Source organism: Mytilus trossulus, chromosome 3, assembly GCF_036588685.1.
Source record: "Mytilus trossulus isolate FHL-02 chromosome 3, PNRI_Mtr1.1.1.hap1, whole genome shotgun sequence".
NCBI classification, from domain to species: Eukaryota; Metazoa; Mollusca; class Bivalvia; order Mytilida; family Mytilidae; genus Mytilus; species Mytilus trossulus.
Genome location: NC_086375.1, coordinates 18749875 through 18775998, shown reverse-complemented (window position 1 = coordinate 18775998; position 26124 = coordinate 18749875). Strand labels below are relative to the sequence as shown.

General features: G+C 32.9%; 1 protein-coding gene across 1 annotated transcript in view; it reads left to right on the top strand.

The window, feature by feature from the left end:
- Nucleotides 1-26124, top strand: part of LOC134710317 (uncharacterized) — a 176809-nt gene that overhangs the window by 108782 nt on the left and 41903 nt on the right. The window contains exons 22-23 of the mRNA XM_063570626.1: nt 633-725; nt 17298-17512. Coding sequence (XP_063426696.1) covers nt 633-725; nt 17298-17512 — 308 coding nt within the window. The remainder of the gene's footprint in view (nt 1-632; nt 726-17297; nt 17513-26124) is intronic.

The window sequence follows — 26124 nt, the reverse complement described above, 5'->3', positions numbered from 1 at the left end:
TTTCCTAAATGGTCAATTTGGTTGAAATATTGGAAAACGATTTGTTGGTTATGAATATCGTTCACATTTGGCCTATGTCTATTCATACGGGTGTTTAATCTGCTCTTTGTTTCGCCTACATATATCAATAGTTATCAAGGGTACCAGGATGATAATTTAGTACGCCAGACGCGCGTTCGTCTACATAAGACTCATTAGTTACGCTCATATCAAAATATCAAACCATACAAAGTACACTCGATTTCGTAAACAAGATTAGATTACTTACAATCCAAATCAGCATGACTACGTGTATTATAAGTTTTATAAGTTTAACTACTGGTAAAACACGTGTTCTTTATTAACATGTCGCACGTTTTACATTTATATCTAGCATTACACTTATATATATCACTGTGTTGTTCGTTGTCATTGAAATGTAAAATGTCTGTTAATTTAACAGTGCAAGGCTTTATATTGAATTGACTGTAGTTTTTGTTCGACATATCAAAATTTTAATACTGTGTATGTGTCTCTTAACTTATCTGCATTTATCGAGGTTATGATTTTATTATTCTGATAATCAGATAATTTCGGAATCAACATTTGTAAACAGTTATCGCTCATACCACGTTAAATTTCATTTTTGACAGAGAGAAGAGGAAGTGTACTATGTAAATAGAGATGTAGACTTGCCTAATCCGGCAGATTTATTATCCTTTGGAAGACAGATTGCCGTCGGAATGGTGAGTTATCCTTTCCTTAGATAAGACAGCCAGATTCCGTATATAATAATAAGAAGAATATCACTAGTGCTGGACGACTTGATGCAGTACGGTTTAATATGTTTTATGTGTCATATAAGACGTATCATTTGGATAAGAATATGGGTAATGTTTTTGGGATTTTCTATACATGTCAAATTAGTTCCATCAGCAACGACTGAAGAGTTACAAGTTCTAACAATGCCTCTTTAAGACTTGTATCAATTGAATGAATAATCGTTCTTTAAAAGTATCTCACATATAATATATACTGTGTGTTCATTTTTTTTCGTGGGTATATATTTTCGTGGTTTGAGCTAAACTTCCATATTCGTCTATATTTAATTTGATGGTTTTGACAAAGTCTGCATACACTCTTTCAGAAAATTGGCTCTTCGTTGATTATTTGAATTCGTGGCTCCCCTGGCAAAAAATTATTTCTCTCTAATCCAAACATATACAACTGGATTGGAAGAGAGAAAATAAAGGTTGAGGTGAAAAATCATGGTCTTGTTTATACAGTAATCGTTATAAATAAAAACTATTATAAAATCACAAACGAACATTAAACAGAAAATATCAGTAAGTTACATTTAAAGAATATAGTCTTTTGATTAGTTAGATAACAGGTAGTTGCATTAGACGTCTGCTATACTCACATTTCGAAGTCTGCTTAATTACCATTTCAAAATTTTTAATCTTTGCTGCATTTGCTTGTTGCTTAAAATTCGAAGAACTTACGTACACATATTTATAAACTTTTTGAAAACTGGTTCTTCAACTATTTTGAAAGAGGACAATCTTGAACAACAGTTCAGGTTTATATATATTTTTAATTCTCAACAGCAGATACATAATTGGATCTTTCTTTCAATCTAATGGATATCAAGATTAAACTGGCGTCCTTACATACAACTTTATATTACTCGAAGTGAAAATTGAAATTGAAAATTTATACGCCATAAACGCTTTTTGTCTACAACATATTCATATTGGTTTTATCAAAACAACAACACACATGCTCTGAAATTGTTAGAACCAACCTAATTTGATGTCATAACGACATCACTATTTTGTCATCTTACACCTTGAGAAAATAACTACTTTTCTCAACGTTTGTACATGAGAGCACCTGAGCACCTGAGCACCTGAGATCACCCCTAGTTTTTGGTGGTGTTCGCGTTGTTTATTCTTTAGTATTCTATGTTGTGTCATGTGTACTATTGTTTGTCTTTTTGTCTTTTTCATTTTTAGCCATGGCGTTGTCAGTTTGTTTTAGATTTATGAGTTTGACTGTCCCTTTGGTATCTTTCGTACCTCTTTTGAAAATATTACATGGTTATTGTTTTTTTTAGAATAACCATTTACATGAACGTTTCCAGGTGCATTTTATCAAACTTTGAGGGTTCAATTTGTGACACAATGTTGTCCAGGGAGATTTTTCCCTCTTAACTTTGTAGAATTTTGTGCTGAAATATTCATCTTTCTTGTTATTTGATTTTATCGTGTTCATATATAGTGTGTATTAATTACTATGGTGCATAATCTTTTTTTGTTGTTTTTTTTCCCTTTGTATGAAGCATCGTTGTTTCCGCGCAATACCATACCTTTAAAGGGGCACGAGAAATTTAACAATATATAACAAATCTAAAATACGATTTGTTTTGTTCAATCATTAAAAAAAGTGGCATATTGAAATTATATTTTGCTTTAAGCAGCCAGTATGGTTCCATTTTGTTAAAAATAAGCTTAGAAACTTGATGATGAATTTATTCACTTCAAATGAAACTTTCTGTGGCCGAGTGTTACCTTTCCACGTCAGTTTTATATATATATATATGCAATATTATGCCAAGAGCTATTAATTACATAATATATACTTTCCCAGTGGTAATACAAATTAGGACATACTTACAACTCGAATAATCTATTGAAAGTTCTATTTATAGTAATATTTACTGACTTCTATTTCAACAGGTGTTTGTGAAACGGAGTTATTTAGTTTATATGTTTTTTTCTAGTATCATAGTTTGTTCCATAAGAGACCGTAATTTACACAATCAATTTTCTTCTACAATTTGATTTGTCTTTAAACTAAGGATTTTAATGGTATGACTTGATTTACGAATAACTGTTAGATTAATTACTTACAATGCTTATATTAAGAATCAACATGTTATTCAAAATGTACAATGAAATCATACCCGAAAAAAAGAGTTTGTTCAATTAATTTTTTCATCTTATCATGTAGAGAGGCAAACATTTCTTTGTCTCAATATAAAAAAAAACACTTGCGAATTTGTATACATGATTGACGTTTGAACTGTTAAATTTCCAAATTGGTATTAGCTGCATTTATAAACTCAAGATCTCGTAAATCACTGTCACAAATTGAACAAATTTGACAACTATAATATAAGTTAGTAATTTACATTAAAAAATACTTTGTTAAAACAATGGTTTTTACAAAAACCTGTTAAGCAAGTAGTCAGGCAACATCAACTATAAGTAGACAATTATCGGATTATTCAAGTTGTAAATATGTTCTTACAAAAGTATAACAAAAATACTGAACTCCAAACCAAATTCGAAAAGGGTAAGTCTATAAAAACTTACAAATCAAACGCTTTCAATAAGCAGAACAACTGAAAAACAGCTACCATATACCTGTCGTGTTCCAATGAAGCAGAACAACTGAAAAACAGCTACCATATACCTGTCGTGTTCCAATGAAAACGGTGGATGATAGCTACCATATACCTGTCGTGTTCCAATGAAAACGGTGGATGATAGCTACCATATACCTGTCGTGTTCCAATGAAAACGGTGGATGATAGCTACCATATACCTGTCGTGTTCCAATGAAAACGGTGGATGATAGCTACCATATACCTGTCGTGTTCCAATGAAAACGGTGGATGATAGCTACCATATACCTGTCGTCTTCCAATGAAAACGGCTACCATATACCTGTCGTGTTCCAATGAAAACGGTGGATGATTAGTCCTTTTTAATGCTAGCAAAATTGGACACTGTGAATTCATTTATTTTCGTGGGTATCAAGTTTCGATGATTGAGAAAAACTTGTACTTTCGTGTATATTTAAATTCGTTGTACTGATAATCTCTGCGATTAAAGCCTCTAGAAAATTTGCAATTCGTTGAACATATGAATTCGTGGTTCACCTGTTTCTACGAACCCAAGAAAATTGGTATCCAACGAAAAATAATGAATCAAAAGTAGTCAATGGAACATATATTTGTATATTCTTTGAAATAAAGTGATGGGCTAGATATATTTGTATACTCTTTGAAATAAAGTGATGGGCTAGATATATTTGTACTCCTTTTACTATTCATATTAGAATTATCGAAATATGTCACAACTTCACAACATACAATGAACGTTCTTCATTAAATTACTAACCTGTAGTTAACACCATCATTTATATGTGTTTCGTCTCAAATTTAGTCTAACATAGCTAGATCGGAAAATTGGCGTTAGCGGGATTCCAATTCATGCATCTGAGACATCGTGGCAACACCGCCTGCACCCTTCCCAGCGCCCTATACTACCCCACCAACTAAGCTATATAAGAATATGAAGAAACGTTTCGAAGAATCTGGAAGTTATATCATTTTTTAGCTACTATAAATCATGAATTATGTTACAACTCCGTCGAGGAAAAGTACTACTCGACTATCGAGAGCTATATTTATATTAAGCCGAGCTTGTCGAGTGGTCTAGGGCGCTGGACACAGTGCGCGCGGTCTTACCAAAAGGTCACATGTGCAGGAGTGCAAATACTTATGAGAAAAGAACAAAATTCTCCTAATGCAAATTTGCAAATCTAACATTGTTGGAGTACATTATATTTGTGTGCTAAAAAATATAACAAAATAAATCTTGAATTAGTCTCATTTATATTTAAATAAACTTACTTAGATAGTTTTAATCTTTTTATATATATATATATCAAACAACAACCCTAGGCTAGCGGTAATATCAAAAAGATGTATAGTTTTTTAATCAGGATAATTTAAAAAGATTGTTGGAAGACCTTTACAAAATTTTGTTTATGCAGTTTAATCTAAGGTTTCTACTATATCATGAAAAGTTAGTCTTGGATGGTTTTATCCCATATTATACAGGTACTTAAAAATTTATTCATCTTTTTTCAAATTTGAGATGCGCGATTTTTATGCAGTTGAATCAAGTAACAAAAGGCATCGGACGCATCAAATTAGCATAGCATTTTTTACGTTTTGCAATTGAGGAACCATTTATTCCTATTATGTCAGTCCTTGGTATGTATTAATGTATTTCGAAGCCTAAAATCAGTTGGTTGATCAGAAGACGAAAAATCAATGTAGAGTAATGCTTTAGAAATAAACTGAGAAAAATATTTGCTAATATAACAATCTATTTTTTTTTGTTTTCAAGTTTTCAAGGTTCATTTTTTATATACAACACCTGCATTTTCTTCTTATACTTTTTGTAGTTTCTTTGATATATGATGTCACTTGAAATACGCTTGCATACCTGTAACCAGACATAGTTAAAGTCGATAAGATGACCTTCACATATTTTACTGAAGATAAGAGACATGATAAAATAATAACATTTCATTATTTTGCATAAATCTTCTTACGTTTATGATTATTAAGTATGTTTGAACATTGTCAATGACTCATTTTTATGTCAAATGTGTATTTTATGAAAATAAGACAAATTCTCTCACAGCCTGTTACTTAAGTAAATTTTAAAGTCTTATAATAGTAAGGTTGAAACGATTCATCTGCATTAATTTATTTTTCAGTAAATATGAGATGCTTACAAATGCATCTACTTTGTACTTTTCAGATGTATTCAATATTTTAAATACATTATTTACTTTAAAGTATGAATTAGCTCCTAATTCGTATATTGGGAGTACCTGAGGAAAAAATACTTTGGACTAATTTGGCCGTTACATTTTTAAAAGTTTTTTTGGTGACTGTGTTCTTAACATCATATTTATTTTGTTCACATAATAGTAAAAGCCCATGCATGTACATGGTTACCATCATGCAAATAGTTATAGGTATCTTTCGTTTTTTTCTCTCCAAAAAACGTTTACAGTATGAAGTTATATGAGCTGGATTAATTCTCCTGGTCGCCTTGTTGGAGGTTACTTTGGTTTTCTAATTAGACTAACCAAATTGAAGCATAAAAATGTGGTACACGTGGGTGTTACGAGTTATTCTAACTAGATCGTTGCGACGAAATGATGAAGTCTTCAACAAATGAAGTGGGGTTTCAATTTGTTTTCTCAATTCTTGCGGTCAGTTGTAGGCCAAGTTGAATCAATATGAATTAGAAAAAAAATGTGTGTACGTTAACCCTACATGTTGCGGCAAAGGCAGTTATTCATACTCAACTCATAACCATTAAAACAATTTATTACATTGGTTGCAATGAATTACATTGATTTCCCAGTGAAATAAAAACCGATAATTTTACATGTGAAATAAACGTGGTTATTTCACTCCTCTGTCGTCATACAACCAAAGGCGTTGTCAAGACGTCGATAAAGTTTGATCAAAATTAATTGTGAATGCGTAGAAAAATATATAGTTCCTTACATTTTCTACTTTAATTTCTTTAAAAAAGCCATTTGCCCATAAAATAAAAAGAATAACTAATCGAAGAATTCAAATAACGAAAAATATCGTGACCGAACATCACTGATAATTAAATCATGCGCTGCGCGCATTCGTATATTAATGTATTGTTCGGTCACTTGTTGAATATTTTTCTCTATTTGAATTCTTCGATTAGTTATTCTATAATTATGTGTTGTACTGGTATCTCGTTGCACTCTGTTAAACTAGACTTTTCGAAAACCTTATCAATTCCATGCGTCCGATAACTAAGGTCTCCTTCCCGAGAAATAGATCACAATTCGCCACCATTTTAGCTGTATTTAGAAAAACCTTTCGAACTTTTGGTCCACATAGGTCTTCAACTTCGTACTTTATTTGGCCTGTTTAACTTTTTTTTATTTGAACGTCAATAATGACTCTTTTATAGACGAAACACGCGTCTAAAATACATAATTTTATCCTGTTATCTATGATGAGTTTATTCACAACCACTGTGTCGGTGCCACTGCTGTCTGAAGTTGTATTCATCGTGGTATTACCAGAGAAGTCTGTGTTTACATAAATAATAATTGATATGATCTTAATTATAAATTAACTGTTTTAAAAAACTTTCGCAATACTCAGGATTGTCTTTACCAAGAATATATATTACCCTAGCTGTACTTTGCAAAATTTTTGTAATTTTAGTTCACCAATGCCCTTCAACTTTGTGCTTTATTTGTCCCTTTTTAACGTTTTTGATTCGAACGTCACTGATTAGTCTTTTGTGGACAAAACGCGCATCTTGCTTATAAAATTTTAACTCAGGTATTTATGATGAGTATATTTGGACATACCATGTCACTATCTTTTGAGAATACTAATGTTATGTCATTTGGTTTAGGAGTAGATATGGAGAAAAATTGTAATTATTCTAGAACATTAGAATGAGTGCACAAAGTATATTTAATAGCTTGTACAAAGTAACATGTTTCACGTTTATATGTTTTGTTTTTAATAATAAGTTTCACAAAAACTGTAAATCCGTCTATAAGAGTATGAAACGTTTGTTTCCCCGCAGAATGATGGGGATTGCATTCATATTCCCAGTAACTTCATTCTTTGGTAAAAAAAAAAATCTGATTTATTAGTTTAATGTTATTCATTACCTTGGATGGCATATAGATTGTCGTATAAATGTTTGACATACTGATAATTCTTGTAACACCAGTTTCTTTCATTCTTCACAAAACTCGTATATGGTACAGGTAGAAAATAGAAAATTAGAATAGTAGAATAAATGGAGAAGGTCATTTCAATGATAATAGAAATAATATATGTTAACTTCCTCATACTTGGTAACCGGTGTTAAACATTCATGAAGGTTATAGAAATAGATCAAAAATGTGATTACTTTCGACATACAACCAAGTTTCAAATTATTGTATATACGTGCAGTGACAACAAAAATGGCTTATATTAGAAAATTAGATGACCAACTAATCTTACAACTGAACAACTTACTAGGGAAACATTGTACTATCCTTTTAGCGATGTCGTTTAGCTTTTCCATGATACATCTTTTGAAAAATCGATATAAGGTGTAATTTTCCAATTTCTATTTTATTTTTTGTTGTCTTATACAGGAACTTTATTCTCCCAATGATCTTCAATCAATAATTTGTTATGAAATAACTCACCAATATATCAGCTTCGTGTTTAACATCATCAAAATAATACGAAATCATGGGACTCTTTACGAATACATTTGTGATATATTTCGATCAAACAACCTGTCAAAGTATATACAATTTCGTACATTTTAAATCCGTGCTATAAATGCCACAATGCATTGCCTAGATAAATTAAATCACGGTTTTTATACCTTTTTCCTGTAAATAACTTTCTGTGAAGGTGATATTCTGTCTGATAGTTTTTGTGCATATTCACAACGACCAGATTATTATTGTGGGAGGAGAAGTTGTTGCTCCATAACGGCACAATTCATTATCCTGAGGGTGCATTCCACAGGAACTATATTCCTGTTGAGGAAGGGAGAGGGTGTTCCAAAACTGTGGAACTCACAATTTTACTAAAATAGGTAGGACAATGGTGTTGAAAAAAGATTGTATCATTCCAGGCAATTTTATCCACTCAATTGATATAATCAATGATTTAAAAGTTCGCGGTTGAATCAAATACCGATGGCATTAGTAACTGTTACATAATTTGTACGTTCCGCCTCTCTCAGACGTACCAGCAAGTGATGTATTTAGAACAACAATATATATTTACATGTAGTGCCCTCTTGTAGCAAGAAAACCAGAACGGATTCAAACAGAACGGCATAACACAGTGCATATTATATAAGGCATGAGGATTGATTTTTCAAGATCAGCTGAATTATCTATCGTAGAGGTTCTTACAAATAAATGTTTGATGCAGTCACAGGGTTACTTATATTATAAGTACGTCTTAACCAGTGACAACTGTACGATAAATTTTATCCATCGGATCACCAGTGATGGTGATACAAGCCCGAAAACACATTCTGTATATATAATTTTGCAAATAACAACATGCTAAATCTGTAAATTTGCAGAAGCAAATTTTATTTTTTTCCCATGGCCGTTATTCGACCTCATTCTACTGAGATATCGTGGCACCAAATCGCCTTGCACTACAAAACCAGGTTAAATCCACGATTTTCTCGTATGAAAATGCCTGTACCAAGTTAGGAATATGCCGTAAAGTGGAATAGCCTTGATATTCAGTATTTGCTTGCAAGTCAGACATCTCTTGTTTCCGTATTTATTTCTAGAGCCATCAGACGAAGAGCAAATACCGAATACCAAGGCTATTCCACTTTACGGAATACACCATATTTTGCAATTAATTGCACGCCTACGAATGCTGTTGATTTCTTACAGTTGAAATGTAGTATGTTGTCGAGTCAGAACAACCATTACATAAACGTATTAAAGTCAATTGGAAAGACTATGAATGAAAGCCAGACCTTCTTCTCAGTCGACAATTGAGATCACCTAGATATACAAAGGCAGATCCTTAATCGTCTGAGTCTGCCTGTTACCATCATCTACCACACCACTGCTTGGTCTAAGGAGTATCGACTCACTCGGGAAGGAGTTTGAGTTCGAAAATTAAAACTTTGGCACCAAATGGAATCAATGCAAATATGTAGTTCTTTTTTTTGCAATGCTCTTCGTTTGGCTTCAATTTCATATTACTACGCAGTCTCTGCTGACAATCCTTGCCGTTATCATTCGATGTGATGATTCGTTTAGCCTGGGAATCGGTAAAGCTATTCCTAAATGCCGTCGTACTAAATTATTAAAGGTTTTTAATGCATCACATGCCTTAAAATATGTTGTATCTCGAATAATAATTAGTCGCTAATTAAGGACCAACGAAATCGACGGTTAACATTTAACAATCAAATAATTATCAATTGCTGTATAGTTTTTTTTAATAAGATATTGCTTTTTTCTACTTGTTGTGGTTTAGAAATAGATGGTAGATGGAGAGAATACACACGGCAAATTCTTACCCTTGCGCACCTTGGATGTCAAAGTATCGAATTAATTTAAGCAAATGAAATACGGACTATTTGTTACTGTTTATCTAACTATGAGAAAATCATTTTAATGTTAAAACTGTTGAAAAAAATGAATGTACTGTTTTGATTTTCATTTGTGCATTGCAAGCTGGTTAATTTTGCCTTTTATGTCTACCACATTGAAAAGTGTTGGCATGTATTCAAATATATGTGTTGTCTTAATGAACACCTGTTGATACACTGCAGGTGTGATTATTTTGCCATTAGGCATTTACATTTATAGTTCATAATAGTCATTAACTATTTCATTCATGGTTACTTTCTACTACTCAGAGGGAATGTTATGTTTTCAAATCATTTATATCATGTTTTTACCTGAGCAAATGTACCTATCTCTCTTTGTTTTACGTAAGGATATGATTATGACGTGTGTCCTTTTTTTTTATCATAATGCTTTTAAAGATTTGTCTTATATATTTTACTAGAACTTCATTTACGAGGAATACTCTAAGATACAATTAGCTAACTATCTGAGACGTTTTTAAATAAAGACAACAGTAGTATACCGATGTTCAAAACTCATAAATCGATAGAAAAAAACAAATCCGGGTCACAAACCAAAACCGAGGGAAACTCATTAACTTTAAGAGGAGAATGAAGTCACAACATTAAACTGTAACACACACAGAAACGAACTAAGCATTAGACATAATCCGATGAGAATAACAAATATAACATCAAAACTAAATACATGAATTTGGGATCTAACCTTTCTTTCCTCATTTGTGTGTTCTTGCTATCTATGCTAGGAATATTCCTTTTTCTAATTTTATGTCAGCTATGTTTTATTATCAAATTCTTTATAAATGTATCGATATTAAATTATTAACTAGATAATATCAGATATGTTCCTTATGTCGTTACTACAATACCCTTCTCTTTTCACGATTGATACCTATCGAATTATACTTTGTAATGGATTTGTAATAACAAAAGAAACACGACGGGTGCCACATGTGGAGCAGGGTCTGTGTATCCTTCCGGAGCACCTGATATCACTCCCAGGTTTTGGTGGAGTTCGTGTTGCTTAGTCTTACGTTTTTTCTTTGTTTTGTTTTCTGTACTATTATTTGTCTGTTTGTCGTTTTATTTTTAGCAATTCCGTTGTCAGTTTATTTCCAATCTATGAGTTTGACTGTCCCTCTGGTACCTTTCGTCTCTCTTTTACTGATATTTCTACTGCTCCCCACTACCTGTTAAGCTGTATCAGTGTATATATCTACTGCACTTATATAATTATCACTGGATCTATATGTCACTTTCTTCCAGTACTTGGAATCTGTTTCTCGCTTCCAGATTGTAGTTTTTCCTTACATCCATATTGTTTAGCTTGTTTATGTCATATCTTTCTCTTAATTTGCTTTTGTTCTTGTCACCTTTATTTCTTGCCAGTTTGATTCTGATCTTTAACCTACTAAGTAGTGGTCAGTATACACATTATATGATCTATCTGATTTGTTGTTTTTCATCAAATGATTTCCATGTTACTTTGCGTATTTCTTTGTGTGTGAATACAGAGCCTGTTATGATGAGACCGTTGATTTGCCAGAAATTGCATAATAATTCCCCATTTTATTAATTGTCCCACATCCATGTTTTCCTCACGCCGCTTGCATATGGATGTTGTCTCTGCCTACCTTTGCATTCAGGTCACCCATATCTATAGACATATCATTCATCTTGCAGAATGAAACATTATCTTGTAGTTGTTGGTAAAATTCTTCTTTCTCTTCCTCTCTTGCATCATGTGTTGGTGCACATGCTTGTATAACTGACAACTTCTTATACACACTTTGAATAGAATCTTGCTTTTATGATTCCCTTGTTGATTGGTGTCCATTCCATCAATGACTTCTTAGCTCTTCCATTCATCATTAGAGTTACTCCCTTTACTTGATGTTCATCATCCTCTTCATAGATCACCGTGTCTCCACTTTGAAGCTTGGTTTCACCAGTACATTTCCGTGTACTCTCACTGATACCGAGTATGTCAATACAATATGTTTTCATTTCTTTGGCTACTTCTGCTGCTTTGATACGTCAGCCATTGTTCTGACATTCCAACATTACTTACTTACTTATCCTCTTCGCTCCGATCTGAGCATAAGGTCAACACATTCCAACATCCTATGTACATATTCTGTTTTGGTGCTACTATAGGACCTATCGGCTTTTTGGGCTTCCTTTCGGCTTTTCTCCAAATGTGTCATGTTTGATTCCTCATCTGTACACCAGTTTGGGATTTCTTTAGTGTTTCTGGTTTCTGAAACAAGCTCTTTTTCACAGAGCTGAGTTGTTAGCCCAACGTCCAACCTCTGCTACGATGGACCGGGTTTTCTCTCCTAGTAATTATTAGATTATTGCATTACCCTGCTAACGAATTACATATGTCCGGATTTCTTTCTGGGTTGTCTCCAATCGCCTTTTACTTCTACAGTAACCAACAAGGCAGGTGGGCTATTAAGCCACAGCTGGGGGTTTGGTTTTCAGAGACCAGGGCATACTCACTCACCGATGGGCCTATCATACCTTGCATATAGGGACCAAACCTCCTCTTAGACCTTGTGGTTTTGCTTGAGCCGTGATGTTCCCAGTTTCCATCTATCTTGGGCCATATAGGTCTTACTGCATGAGAGGCTGTAACTGGCAGGAAAGATATAAGCAATCGGCTCTCCTTTTCACAGCAAGCTGCTAGCCAGTGATGAATATTGAAAGCGAGAAGGACAAGCACAGACACAACAACACACACACAGGTGCGCATCACACAGTCATTTGACAGACTATAGCTGAGAAGTACCAAAAGTTTAGCCAAACATAGACAAGGAATTAAAGCTATGCATTAAGGATAACCATTCCTTCATTTCAAATGATTCCTCAGTATTAACGCAAATTAATATTGCTAATCAATAACATTGCTTATCAAGTCAGACCACACAGATCCTTGCAGTTCGTATTTTCATCCTTCACATTGGAATTATTCTTCTGTTTATCTAAGGAATATGGTTTTATTGAAATCTGCTGTTTTGTCTTAAACAATGAGTTCCCCAACTTCACTAAAAAAAAGTTTGTAATGCCCTGACTTTTACTCGTGCCGATTTTCCTGCAATGAAAAAAGTCTAAGGGAGATAAAAAAAAAAAAAAACAAAGAATTGGTTCGATCAATAGATCAATGTGTATACCATAAAATATCATCCGATCGAACAATGTGCAGCCTTCTAGCTCGTTTGTTCTGACGCATCGCCAAGAATGTTCTCGTCGTAACAAATAAACAATAAATGTGCAGAAAAATCCGATTTTTTTAAACATTTCTCGATCTTGAATTTATTTTGAAATGAAACATTTATTTAAAAACAGTTTTAAGGGCGCTGATATTGAAACGCCTCAATTGTATTATTTAAAAAGAATTTCGAAAGTGAGAAAAGCGACTGTTTACCATATGGTGTATTTTGAACTTGGGCGTTTACCATTGTATGTAACACTTATGTAAGAATGGTACGTTATTGGTTGAAGTTATTATAATCTAATTATTGTATTTTCAATAGTATTTATGAAGATGTGTACGAATCTAGTTTTGTTAATCCGAACAATAAACTCCACTGGAGTTGTAAAATAAGAGACATACTAAATAGGTATAAATTTAATGATAGCACAAAGTGTTGGAAATAATCCATTGTTTTTGCATGAATTTAAAAATAGAATTGTTGATAATTATGTAGCTTAACGCTTGTCAATTTATTTTAAATACTTCATAATGTAATGTGTATCAATACATACATGATGGACATACTTTGCAATTTTATTTGAATCGACCATTGAATAATTTATCCCAATCATATGTGAAAAGTAAAGAATCAATTTATATTTACTTACTGTTGAAACTGGACGATACTTTAATGTTTCCAGAAATGAGCGTGTTTGTACTATGTGTGATTAGAAAGTAATCGAAGACGAATATCATTTTATATTAGAGTTCGATAAATATGTTAATGTCAGAAGTAAATATATTGAGATATATTATTATAAAAACCCATCTTCTTTCAAATTAGTTCAGTAATTATCTGTAAAAAATATTAAGGAATTAAACAATCTGGATAAATACCTATACAAGGCAGAGAAAATTCTAAACACTTGATTGTTTGTACCTTTATTACCAATGTAAATTTATGCCAAACTGCGCTATATATTAGAAATAGTTTATAACATTAACGCTGTATAAATATATATATATTATATTCATAAGCACGTCTGAGTCAGTGACAACCCTACAACAGATGTATCCATCGGATCGCCATCAATGATGGTGATACATGGCTGTGTACATAATGTATATACAACTCGTCTAAACATCAACCCAACAATGTTAGATCTGTAAATTTGCTTTCGCAAATTTCTGGTTCTTCCCTCGCCGGGATTCGAACCCATGCTAATATATATATATAGGGATCATACAAATTAATGCAAGATACAGTCACAGAACATAATTATATTCATAAGTACGTCTGAGTCAGTGACAACTCTACAACAGATTTATCCATCTGATCACCAGCAATGATGGTGATACATGGCTGTGTACATTATGTATATACAACTCGTCTAAACATCAACCCAGCAATGTACGGCTACGGTGCAGGCGATTTGCTGTCACGAAATTTCAGTAGCATGGGTTCGAATCCAGGCGAGGGAAGAACGAAAAATTTGCGAAAGCTACCATTATTGGGTTGATGTTTAGACGAGTTGTATATCTATAATACTAAAATTACGAGGTCAAATTTGTCAGCCGTCATCACGTTAAAACGACGAATCAAAAGCAAAGAATTCAACTGTATATATAACTAATATAGTACAAAAGTGTAGATTAAAAATTACACCACTCTAGGTCCTTTTGTTTTCCACGTAGTTAATATGCCAATAATTAAGAAGTTCCGGGTTGAGTCCGATACCGATACCAATAGTATAATCACCTGTTACCGATTACCTTATCTGTACGTTCCGCATCTGACAGGCGCACCACCAAACGGTGTATTCAGGATTATGTGCTTTATACACGGGTCATTATCACAGGGTTGACACTACTAAACTGTCAAAAGGTTACCCATTGAGGTATTTTAATCAGTTAGAATACTAAAATAAGGCTTGCGCATAGTAATATACTTTAATTCAGTCACGGACCCGCGATATAACGGGTGTTTTCTAGTATATATATATATATATAAATATATTAAAGAACATTAAAGAACATCAGTTGTTCGCCTGATAGTCAAATGCGTTTTGTTTAAATATACTTTTCACTTTTTGGGTCTTTTGGAAAATGTTGTTTGTGCTGTTTTTAGCCCCTTCTACAACGAAATTTGTTTTACATGCACACGTATAAAAATTGCGTTTTTTATCCAAGGCAATCATAAGTTTGAACGTAGTTTTCAATTTAGACTCGTTTTATATTTTTTCGTTTGGACTTGTATCATATTTGCCCTCCAGTTTATATGATCCGTTCATCCTATATTGACTCTTAAAATTCAAGAGTTTATCTAAAAATGAGGGTACTTTTTCTATTTCAATTTAGACTCGTATATATATATATTCGTTGTAGAAAAAAAAACATATATATATATATATATACGTCTGAAAATTACTCCAAACAGTGTTAGAGTTAGATTTTCTACTGACAAATTTTTGTTCGTCCCTCAGCGGGATTCGAACTCACACCTTTGATACACTAAAGCACCAATCGTTTAGCCTTATGTCCAGCGCTCTAGACCACTCGACCACATCCGCTATATAAAAAATATAACTTCAATAGTCGTAGTGTTACCTTGTCACGGAAGGTTAATCTAGAGATAGACATGAGACACGTGTTTTTAAGCGTGTGTAGATGTTATATTATCATTTTTATACACAATGTATTTTTTCATTTGTCAGTAATCTAACTCAACATTTTTTATATATCATAATAGATATAGGAAGATGTGGTGTGAGTGCCAATGAGACAACTCTCCATCCAAATAACAATTTAAAAATTAAACCATTATAGGTTAAAGTACGGCCTTCAACACGGAGCCTTGGCTCACACCGAACAACAAGCTATAAAGGGCCCCAAAATTACTAGTGTAAAACCATCCAAACGGGAAAACCAACGGTCTAAACATATATATATATATATATATGTATGTAAAATGTATCATTTGTGTATCTGTTTAATCCTATGAGCTGTATTTGCTTGCGGAATAAAGTATTATAATTAACATTGAACTTTTAATTAGTCAGTTCTTTTCCCGTCTTTTGGTCCATTGTATGGTATTTCCGACGCCGACACTTCAATTGTGATCAAGTAAGATATCAGTAATTTTGTATTAAAGTAACTAAACAATACTTGCTTAAAGTCGTATGAAATGTCTATAAAGTATTGAATTTATAATTTAACCAGACTTCACAAATTTAAATGAACCTGTCAGATGAGATTAAGGTTAAAGGCTAAGTAAGATAATTGTTTTACTGGCGTCTGATAGCACAATATATGCAAAGGTGTTTTATGGGTTGTTTTTGTTTTCTGGTTTTTTTTACTGCAAAGTGCTGAACGGAGTGCTGAACACAGGAAAAATACGGTTTTTTAACAAAAGTATTCAAACGATTAGGTATTTTACATTAACTTGATATTGTTCGATTTTAGAACAGCCTTTGAGCTACCTTTCATCCTGATAAACTTGATTTCCCGATCTTTTTTCGCCAATCGTGTAGTAATATAGTATACCCTTCAGACATAGATTGATTTTTTATGGTTTGGAAGTCTTTGGAAGTCTCAAATAAAAAATTTCACAACTTATCTAGACTCCGTGCAATTTATTTACATAACACAAAGCAATAAAAACAAAAAATAGCATCAATAGAACAATTCGCACTGCATTGTGTGTCATATAGTATCTTATCTATTGTCCTCAGTGTAATTTTTTTTATTGTTTTATTAACACATGCCTTGCATTAAAATTATATAGAACCATAGCGTTTAACACATTCGGCATACAGTAAATAGTTAAATAATTATTTTTTTAAATATTTTCTGTGGCTACGTGTATATTTACTTCATATTGCAGTGTGTTTCTATTTTTGTGAGCAACAGCATGAATTTTAATTTCTTTTGTGTCATTGCGTTGTCGACCCCTCTCTTTAATATTTACTTCGGTCCATTGCTTATATTTTAGATAATACTATTAATATAGGATATATGTAGGTGTTTAACTTACCCAATATCCTCATTGCCGAAACCAGAACACTTTACGAATGTCTTCTGGTTTTTTAAAGGAGTTTTTATCAAGTAAAGGTTTTGTGCACAGAGATTTGGCAGCAAGAAATGTTCTGGTTGGAAATGACAAAATCATCAAAATTGGAGACTTTGGTTTGACTCGTTTTGTGTACAACGATAAAGTTTATATCAATAGAAATGGAGGAAAGTTTCCGCTAAAGTGGATGGCAATTGAGTCTATAGAATTCCTGAGATTTTCGGCCCAGAGTGATGTGTAAGTACAATAGTAATACCCAATCATAGATTAGATCATAAATTATATTCACCTGACATTTCTTTTAGGTATTTACAAGTTTCTGTCATCTTGTGCATTTGTGAAAATCGAAATTCTTACAATGATGTTTACTTAAATACTTGTCATTTCTAAATGATAGCTAATTGACTAAAAATGTTCATTCAGGATACCGGGATTATAAATATATATACGTCTTCTGCGTGTTTTGTCTACACAAAACTCATCAGTGGTGTACGAATCAAACCAGCTGTAAAGTAATGTACGAAGTTAAAGAGAACTAAAACTCACAAACTTCCTATAAGTAGCACATAACTTTATTATATAAACTTTCAGTTCGTTCATACAATGAAAAATTACCCAGACAGCATTACTTTTACATAGTAATGCATAGGGAATTCACTGTTTTGTGTTGTAGCAAGAAGACGAGTCTCGTGACCCCAATGTTTCATTTTACTTTCTGAAAGCACATTATAACATGTAACTGCTCATAATGCGTACCTCAAAATTCTTATCGTGTAGTTTTTCTTTTTAACACGCAGAGTTTGCATATATAATCTTTCGAAACCGGTCTTTTGAAGCCGTATGCGTCCAATTTAGATTTATCGCGTTGTGACCTTTGTATTTTGAAAGGCTAGAACTTGAAATCGAATTCATTTCTCGCTTTTGTGAAATTCCTTTTGTGTTCTCTCACAATGATTATAGTCAGACACTGCCCACTATACTGTCAATCACCTCGTATCTTCAATGTGATTGTGTGATGATTTACAATTTGAAGAGAAACTGACTTGATTCTAGTTCTATAAATGGTTACAACCAGTACTAACGTGTATAGATCATTGTTTGATGTGATATTGTTTAATGATTCTTATATTGTTAATCATTGTGTATTTGTAAAATGATTGTCTTTCATTCATGTACCAGTAGTTAATAATGTTGAATCATTTTTTATACACCAATAAGGCAGTTAGTTTTCTCGTTTGAATTGTTTTACATAAAATTTGTCATGTCGGACTCTTTTTTAAATGCGTTTAGGCTTTGCACATTGTTACGGCGACCTATATTTGTTAATGTCTGTGTCATTTAGTCTCTTGTGGAGAGTTGTCTCATTGGAAATCATACCACTTCTTCTTTTTTATACTTATTGAAAATTTATTTGATCAATATTTGTACCTCTCTTTCAAAGCTTTAACGAAATTCGTCCACGCGTTTACCAAATTAAGTTAAGCACATCTACAACAGGTGGACATTTTAAGTACCAGAAAGTATCCGGTTTTTGCCTCGTACCATTTCATTTTAAAAACCAAGATTCTAAATATCAATTCTTTTCAGTGAATGATAAACGAAAGATACCAGAGTATCAATCAAACTCATGAGTCGAAATCAAACTGACAACAACATGGCAAAAAAGGTGATATCGAGACGAGCAGATTTTGCGTTTTCATAAAGACGTAGGTATTGTAAGATCCCTTTTTAGCCCCAAAATATAGCAGTTTTACGAAAATGTAAGTTTTTAGCTATTTATAGGAAAGTAGAATACTTCTGTTGCATAAATATGGACTGTTTTTTACTGTATTTATCGGGTTTTCGCATCATTAAGTCAAGCTAAATTTCTGAAATCTTCACAATTTTACCATTTGAGTTCAATTTTAGACGGTTTCTGTCTGAAGGTGTAAAACCACCATTGATTTTCCCCTAAATTGTTAAATTGGCATTTTTTTTTTAAATTGTACAGTATTTACCTTTATTTAACCAAAGAAATATAAGCATGAATAAAGTTTAATCCTTTCCAGTGCTACAGGAAAATTTTCACACTACACTTCATTGCATATAAGAAAGTAACCATCACCGGAAGTAAACAACTGCTACTGGTTACCTGCTTTGGTAACTATGTAACCTTAACTTTCCAAAATATTTTATAAGGCCATCAAATAAAAAAAAGAATGATGCTTTCAAACACCCAACATAAATGTTTATGACTCAGAAAAATTTAAGTGCATTGAAATGCAGGGTTAATTTTCTACAACTGTCAAATTTAAGGGAACATTTTTTTAAGACCTACTTTCGTATGGTACCGGATGTGGCGTACCATGATTTGGTGGTATTACACCTAAAATGGAAGTAGCCGCATTTGTGTTCATTCTTAATATTCAAATACAAGTTGTATTTATATGTATTTATGTCACGAGCCTGTATTTCAGTGGTTGTCGTTTGTTTATGTGTTGCATATTTGTGTTTTGTTTAATTTTTACATAAATTAGTTAGTTAGTTTTCTGGTTTGAATTGTTTTACATTGTCATTTCGGGGCATTTTATAGCTGACTATGCGGTATGGGCTTTGCACCATGTTGAAGGCCGTACGGTGACTTATAGTTGTTAATTTCTGTGTTATGTTGATCTCTTATGTATAGTTGTCTCATTGTCAATTTTACCACATCTTCTTTTTTATAGTCAAACAGAAAATAGCCCATAAAACATGTAAAGATAATGCTGATGTTCCTAAAATATACAAACCAAATTTTCTTCCTGTGCATTACTTCCTTTGTTTAATTGAAAAAAGAATCATCTCCTTTTTGATTGAATTATTCTTGCGACCAAATGAAATTCATCAAATATGCAGCAAGAAAAAAATATTGCGGTATAAACTATGAAATATATTGCTAGATTGCATTGTTTTGATATAAACCATGTATTTATCATATGCACAAGTTAAATATTCGTCTTCATATGTGACAACTTAACGACAGACGTTCTCCATCGGATAACCTGATGTATTACACGGCATAAACCATAATTTGTATTAATTTCAAAAATTTCGTCTCAAACTCGAACCCCTGCATCTGAGACATGGTGGCAACTCCGTATGTACTATGTTCAGCACCGTATACCACTAGACCAACTAGGCTATATTACAAGCTTTGTTAGTCAAGTAATGCCTTTCTTTGTCGGCGTATCAAAAATATGATATATCTTTCATATATATCAGCTGATTTTACGTCCTTCGTTAAGACAACAATGTACATCTGAGATACCGTAGTTTCTTGAAAAAATGAAGGTACAGAAATTTGGACTGACGTTGGAAAATGAGGGTATAATTGATAGGGATTGACATTTTATGTCTCCAATATGGGAATGGTTTGTAATCCATATCGGAACTCTTACATGAAGATTATTCATATAAATTACTGTACGGAATCGACTTTCGTATACGCATGTGTCGATCAATACAACATGTTTGCCATGTTGGAATTTATTTTCACTCGATAAATCGTGGACACTCTCGAAAATACGCGGACTGGCTTCGAAAAAGACATATAAAGTTCCATTGGTGACCTTCGGCTGTTGTTTGCTTTATGGTCGGGTTGTTGTCGCTTTGACACATTCCCCATTTTTTTTTTCTCAATTTTATATAAAAATGAATCTACTCTCAAAATGTCATTATGAATGCAAGATTTGATATGAATGGGAATTATTTTTTTCATTTGTATTAAAAATCAAGAGGTTGCTATGCTTCCTCAGTGTATTTATATTTATATATAATAGATATAGGAAGATGTGGTGTGAGTGCCAATGAGACAACTCTCCATCCAAATAACAATTTAAAAAGTAAACCATTATAGGTTAAAGTACGGCCTTCAACACGGAGCCTTGGTTCACACCGAACAACAAGCTATAAAGGACCCCAAAATTACTAGTGTAAAACCATTCAAACGGGAAATCCAACGGTCTAATCTATATAAACAAAACGAGAAACGAGAAACACGTATATAGTACATAAACAAACGACAACTACTGTACATCAGATTCCTGACTTAGGACAGGTGCAAACATTTGCAGCGGGATTAAACGTTTTAATGGATCCAAACCTTCTCTCTTTTTCTGAAACAATAGCATAACATCACAACATAGAAAAACATACGATAAAATATCAATTGGCAGACTTAACTCAATCAAAAAACGTATGATTACACAATGAACGAATAAATTTGATCTGCGATATCTGAATACAAATGCACAGTTAATTAAATATTAGAGACAAACATTCATGACCAAAAAGCTAACAAACATATTCAAACACAGGACATCACTGAGAAATTTTTAACCAATCAATGTTCACTTTAGAAAAAAAACGTTTTTTTATAATCTTGAAGTTTATACAAATGTTTAAGAATAAGTGAAAAATTGAAGATATTACAAATAATCAAAGCTGGTGTACAGACAAGATCCATATAAATAAAAAATAACAAAAAAGCATTATAAACAGTATCAACAGGTCGAATTAACAAGAAAATACGATTTGAGAGTACTCGCAGTTACTGACAGCTAGTTAAAAGCCAAAACCAATTAATAATAAAAAAAAATCATGCATCAGAGACTAAAATTGACTAAAACACATCACAGGGATTTAGTATTTTAACGTCATTAATAGTCAAAGAAGACATGACTTGTGCAATGCCAAAAATAAATGTATCGACAGGTAGTAGTATAGTGAAGAGCGACTTCTATAGAAATAAAAGTTAACGTGTCTGTGTCTCGATACATCTCGCCTTAAAAGATATTATATATATATATATATATACGAGTCTAAATTGAAAACTATATATATATATATACATACCTGCCAAGTTTCCAAAATGCCCATGGCTGCCATACTTCTAAAAACCTTAAAGCGGGGGGGGGGCTTCTAATACAGTGTAATGTTGTTATTTGGCTTCTTCATACTTATATAAACCTCAATTCATTGTAAAATTAATTGTTTTGTTAAAGTTGTGGACATAAACGCTCTTTTAAAATTTCAATTTGGGAGCCTCCATGGGGGAATTCCCCGCAAATAGTGATAGTAGGCAGATATGTATATATAAAACTCGTCTAAACATCATCGTACTACAGTATCTTGCATTAATTTGTAGGCTCCTTAACTATAGATAATTGAGCTGATCTGTAACAATAACATCTCCATGCCTTATATGTCATGTACTGTAGTACGATGCTAGATTAAAACTGACGATGAAAGGTAACACACGGCCACCGAAAGCTTTATTTTAGTGAAGCCCAGGTGGTCGTGTGGTCTAGCGAGACGGCTGCTGTGTAGATTTATATTAAGAGTGCTTTTATTGTCCCTTTGATAATGTTGTTCGATGAATACAATCCTCTATAAGATTATTCACATAGGGATCGTATGCAGCGACGAGATGCAGATCAACAAAAGTACACATGTTTAAAGGAAGGGGATTGAATTTAGCTAGCTCTATATAAAACCAGGTATAATCCACCATTTTCTACATTTTCTACATAAGAACATTCCTGTTCCAAGTCAAGAATATTACAGTTGTTATATATTCGTTTGATGTTATAATCGTGTATTTATTTTTTTATCATTTGCTTAAGGACTTCCGTTTAGAATTTACATCGGAGTTCGCTATTTGTGTTTTTTTTTTTGCTTTTTACACACCGTTTTACTGTTTAATAAACTCACATTCATTTGATTTGTTTGAGCTTTTGATTTTGCAACTTCCCTACGGCATTTCTATTTACAATTCTTTACGGAGTTCGGTATTTTTGTTGCGTTTCTTTTTATAAAACTATGCTCTCGTTGTTCCGCACGCCAAGAACAGGGTGTTTACTGGTTTATGTCTGTCCGTATTCCTTTTATTCTGTCGTTCAACAAGTTTAAGTAGGTTTTTTTTTCTTCAGGAATCTAACATCAAAGCTTCCGATAATGCTTGTACTAAGTCAGAGATATGACAGTTGTTATCCATTCGATTGATGTGTTTGAGCTTTTGATTTTACTATTTGATAAGTGACTTTTCTTTTTTTAATATGCCTCGGAGTTTCGTATTTTTTTTATTTTGTTTTTTTCTGCATGTGAGCATGCTTTACTGTGAGAAGCAATTACAGAATCATCACACATTTATTCCAAGTTTATTCTTTCATCTAATGGCCATGTATAAAATTGAGAATGGAAATGGGGAATGTGTCAAAGAGACAACAACCCGACCAAATAAAAAACAACAGCAGAAGGTCACTAACAGGTCTTCAATGTAGCGAGGAATTCCCGCACCCGGAGGCGTCCTTCAGCTGGCCCCTAAATAAAACATATTGTCATTATTTTCCCAAAGAACAACAGATCAGTGCTTACTAAAGTTTAACTCTTTATGTGACCACGCTATACTTTGGTGAATTTAAAGATTCGTTGTCACTCGCTCAACTTCGTGTTAATTGAAAAAGTATGTATTCTCTCACATCCAATGCTATGATTTTTGTATTAAATGTAGCATGTCAGTATACTTGAGAGAGTGTTGCGTTTTTAGCTCACCTGGCCCAAAGGGCCAAGTGAGCTTTTCCCATCACTTGGCGCCCGGCGTCCGTCGTCGTCGTCCGTCGTCGTTAGCTTTTAGAAAAATCTTCTCCTCTGAAACTACTGGGCCAAATTAAACCAAACTTAGCCACAATCATCATTGGGGTATCTTGTTTAAAAAATGTGTGGCGTGACCCGGTCAACCAACCAAGATGGCCGCCACGGCTAAAAATAGAACATAGGGGTAAAATGCAGTTTTTGGCTTATAACTCAAAAACCAAAGCATTTAGAGCAAATCTGACAAGGGGAAAATTGTTTAAAAGGTCAAGATCTATCTGCCCTGAAATTTTCAGACGAATCGAACAACCCGTTGTTGGGTTGCTGCCCCTGAATTTGTAATTTTAAGGAAATTTTGATGTTTTTGGTTATTATCTTGAATATTATTCAAGATAGAGATAAACTGTAAACAGCAATAATGTTCAGCAAAGTAAGATTTACAAATAAGTTGGCATGACCGAAATGGTCCGTTGCCTCCTACCGGAGTTATTGCCCTTTATAGTCAATTTTTAACCATTTTTCGTAAATCTTAGTTATCTTTTACAAAAATCTTCTCCTCCGAAACTACTCGGCCAAATTAATCTAAACTTGGCAACAATCATCTTTGGGGTATCTAGTTTAAAAAATGTGTGGCATGACCCTACCAACAAACCAAGATGGCCGCCAGGCCTAAAAATAGAACATAGGGGTAAAATGCAGTTTTTGGCTTATAACTCAAAAACCAAAGCATTTAGAGCAAATCTGACATGAGGTTAAATTGTTTATCAGATCAAGATCTATCTGCCCTGTAATTTTCAGACAAATTGGACAACTTGTTGTTGGGTTGCTGCCCCTGAATTGGTAATTTTAGGGAAATTTTGTTGTTTTTGGTTATTATCTTGAATATTATTATAGATAGAGAAAATCTGTAAACAGCAATAATGTTCAGCAAAGTAAGATTTACAAATAAGTCAACATGACTAAAATGGTCAGTTGATCCCTTTAGGAGTTATTGCCCTTTAAAGTCAATTTATAACAATTTTCATAAAATTTGTAAATTTTTATTAACATATTCCACTGAAACTACTGGGCCATGTTCATTATAGATAGAGATAATTGTAAGCAGCAAGACTGTTAAGTAAAGTAAGATGTACAAACACATCACCATCACCAAAACACAATTTTGTCATGAATCCATCTGCTTCCTTTGTTTAATATTCACATAGACAAAGGTGAGCGACACAGGCTCTTTAGAGCCTCTAGTTATATAAATCACTTATCAATTTGCTGTTGACAGTTTACTTATATAGGACTTTCTATGGGGGGTGTTGGGTGGGGGAGAGTTCATATTTCAACTTGAGCTTTTAATGTGTAAGAAGTTATAAATGTTTGTTATCACGGGTAGAAAGGTCGTCATATCGAGGGCGTTTAGTACAGTGATTTTCTCGTAGTTTGGTTAAGTTAGACAAGGCTGTGTTATGAGTTTTTATTGACAATCAATGACACAATATAAACATTGGGATTTTTCGATAAAGTAACCTTTTAATATAAATTTAAGCTGGTAAGTATCTTTATTTATTGCTTATATGTTAGTACATTAAAGTGTTTATCATATAGTTATGATTTGACAAAGGATAGTGCCTGTGTATGCCAGATGTTGTTCGTGTCTAATGTGTACAATACGGTTACTTCTTAACTCTCTGTTACATCCCATATTTCATTATGGTATAAACCTGCCGTCCATCATTCCTAAAAAAAAAAAGCTACATTAGCACACAATTTAAAATAACAGAAAATTCGGTGTCATGGTTTAGTTCATAAGTGTCATGGTTAAGTTCATGTTCGACAAGGTTAAGTTATGTGATTCCTGTCGTAAATGATAGAAGTGCTACGATTAAAATCCAAAGACATTATGTATAACTGTTAAAATACTGTCAAACAAAATTTCGCTGATACTTTTTTTTTCGTGTTAAACCCATTCTATCCTATTTTGAGTCAATATAGAGACGCTATTTTCTTAACTTGTTGTTTTGTTTCCAGACGAGTAGATCTTAGTTTTACAAAGTAAAAAATGATGTTCTATTCGGAAAATTACACCGCTCAAGAAAATAAGTCGTTAACAGTTAAACTAAGATAGTATCATTATAATTATCATGATTATAGAACAAGCACGTAAAAGAAAACTTACAGCTTGACTTATGTTCAAAACAATAAGCAAAACATCATTTATTTTTTTAATATACTTTCAATCACATTTAATA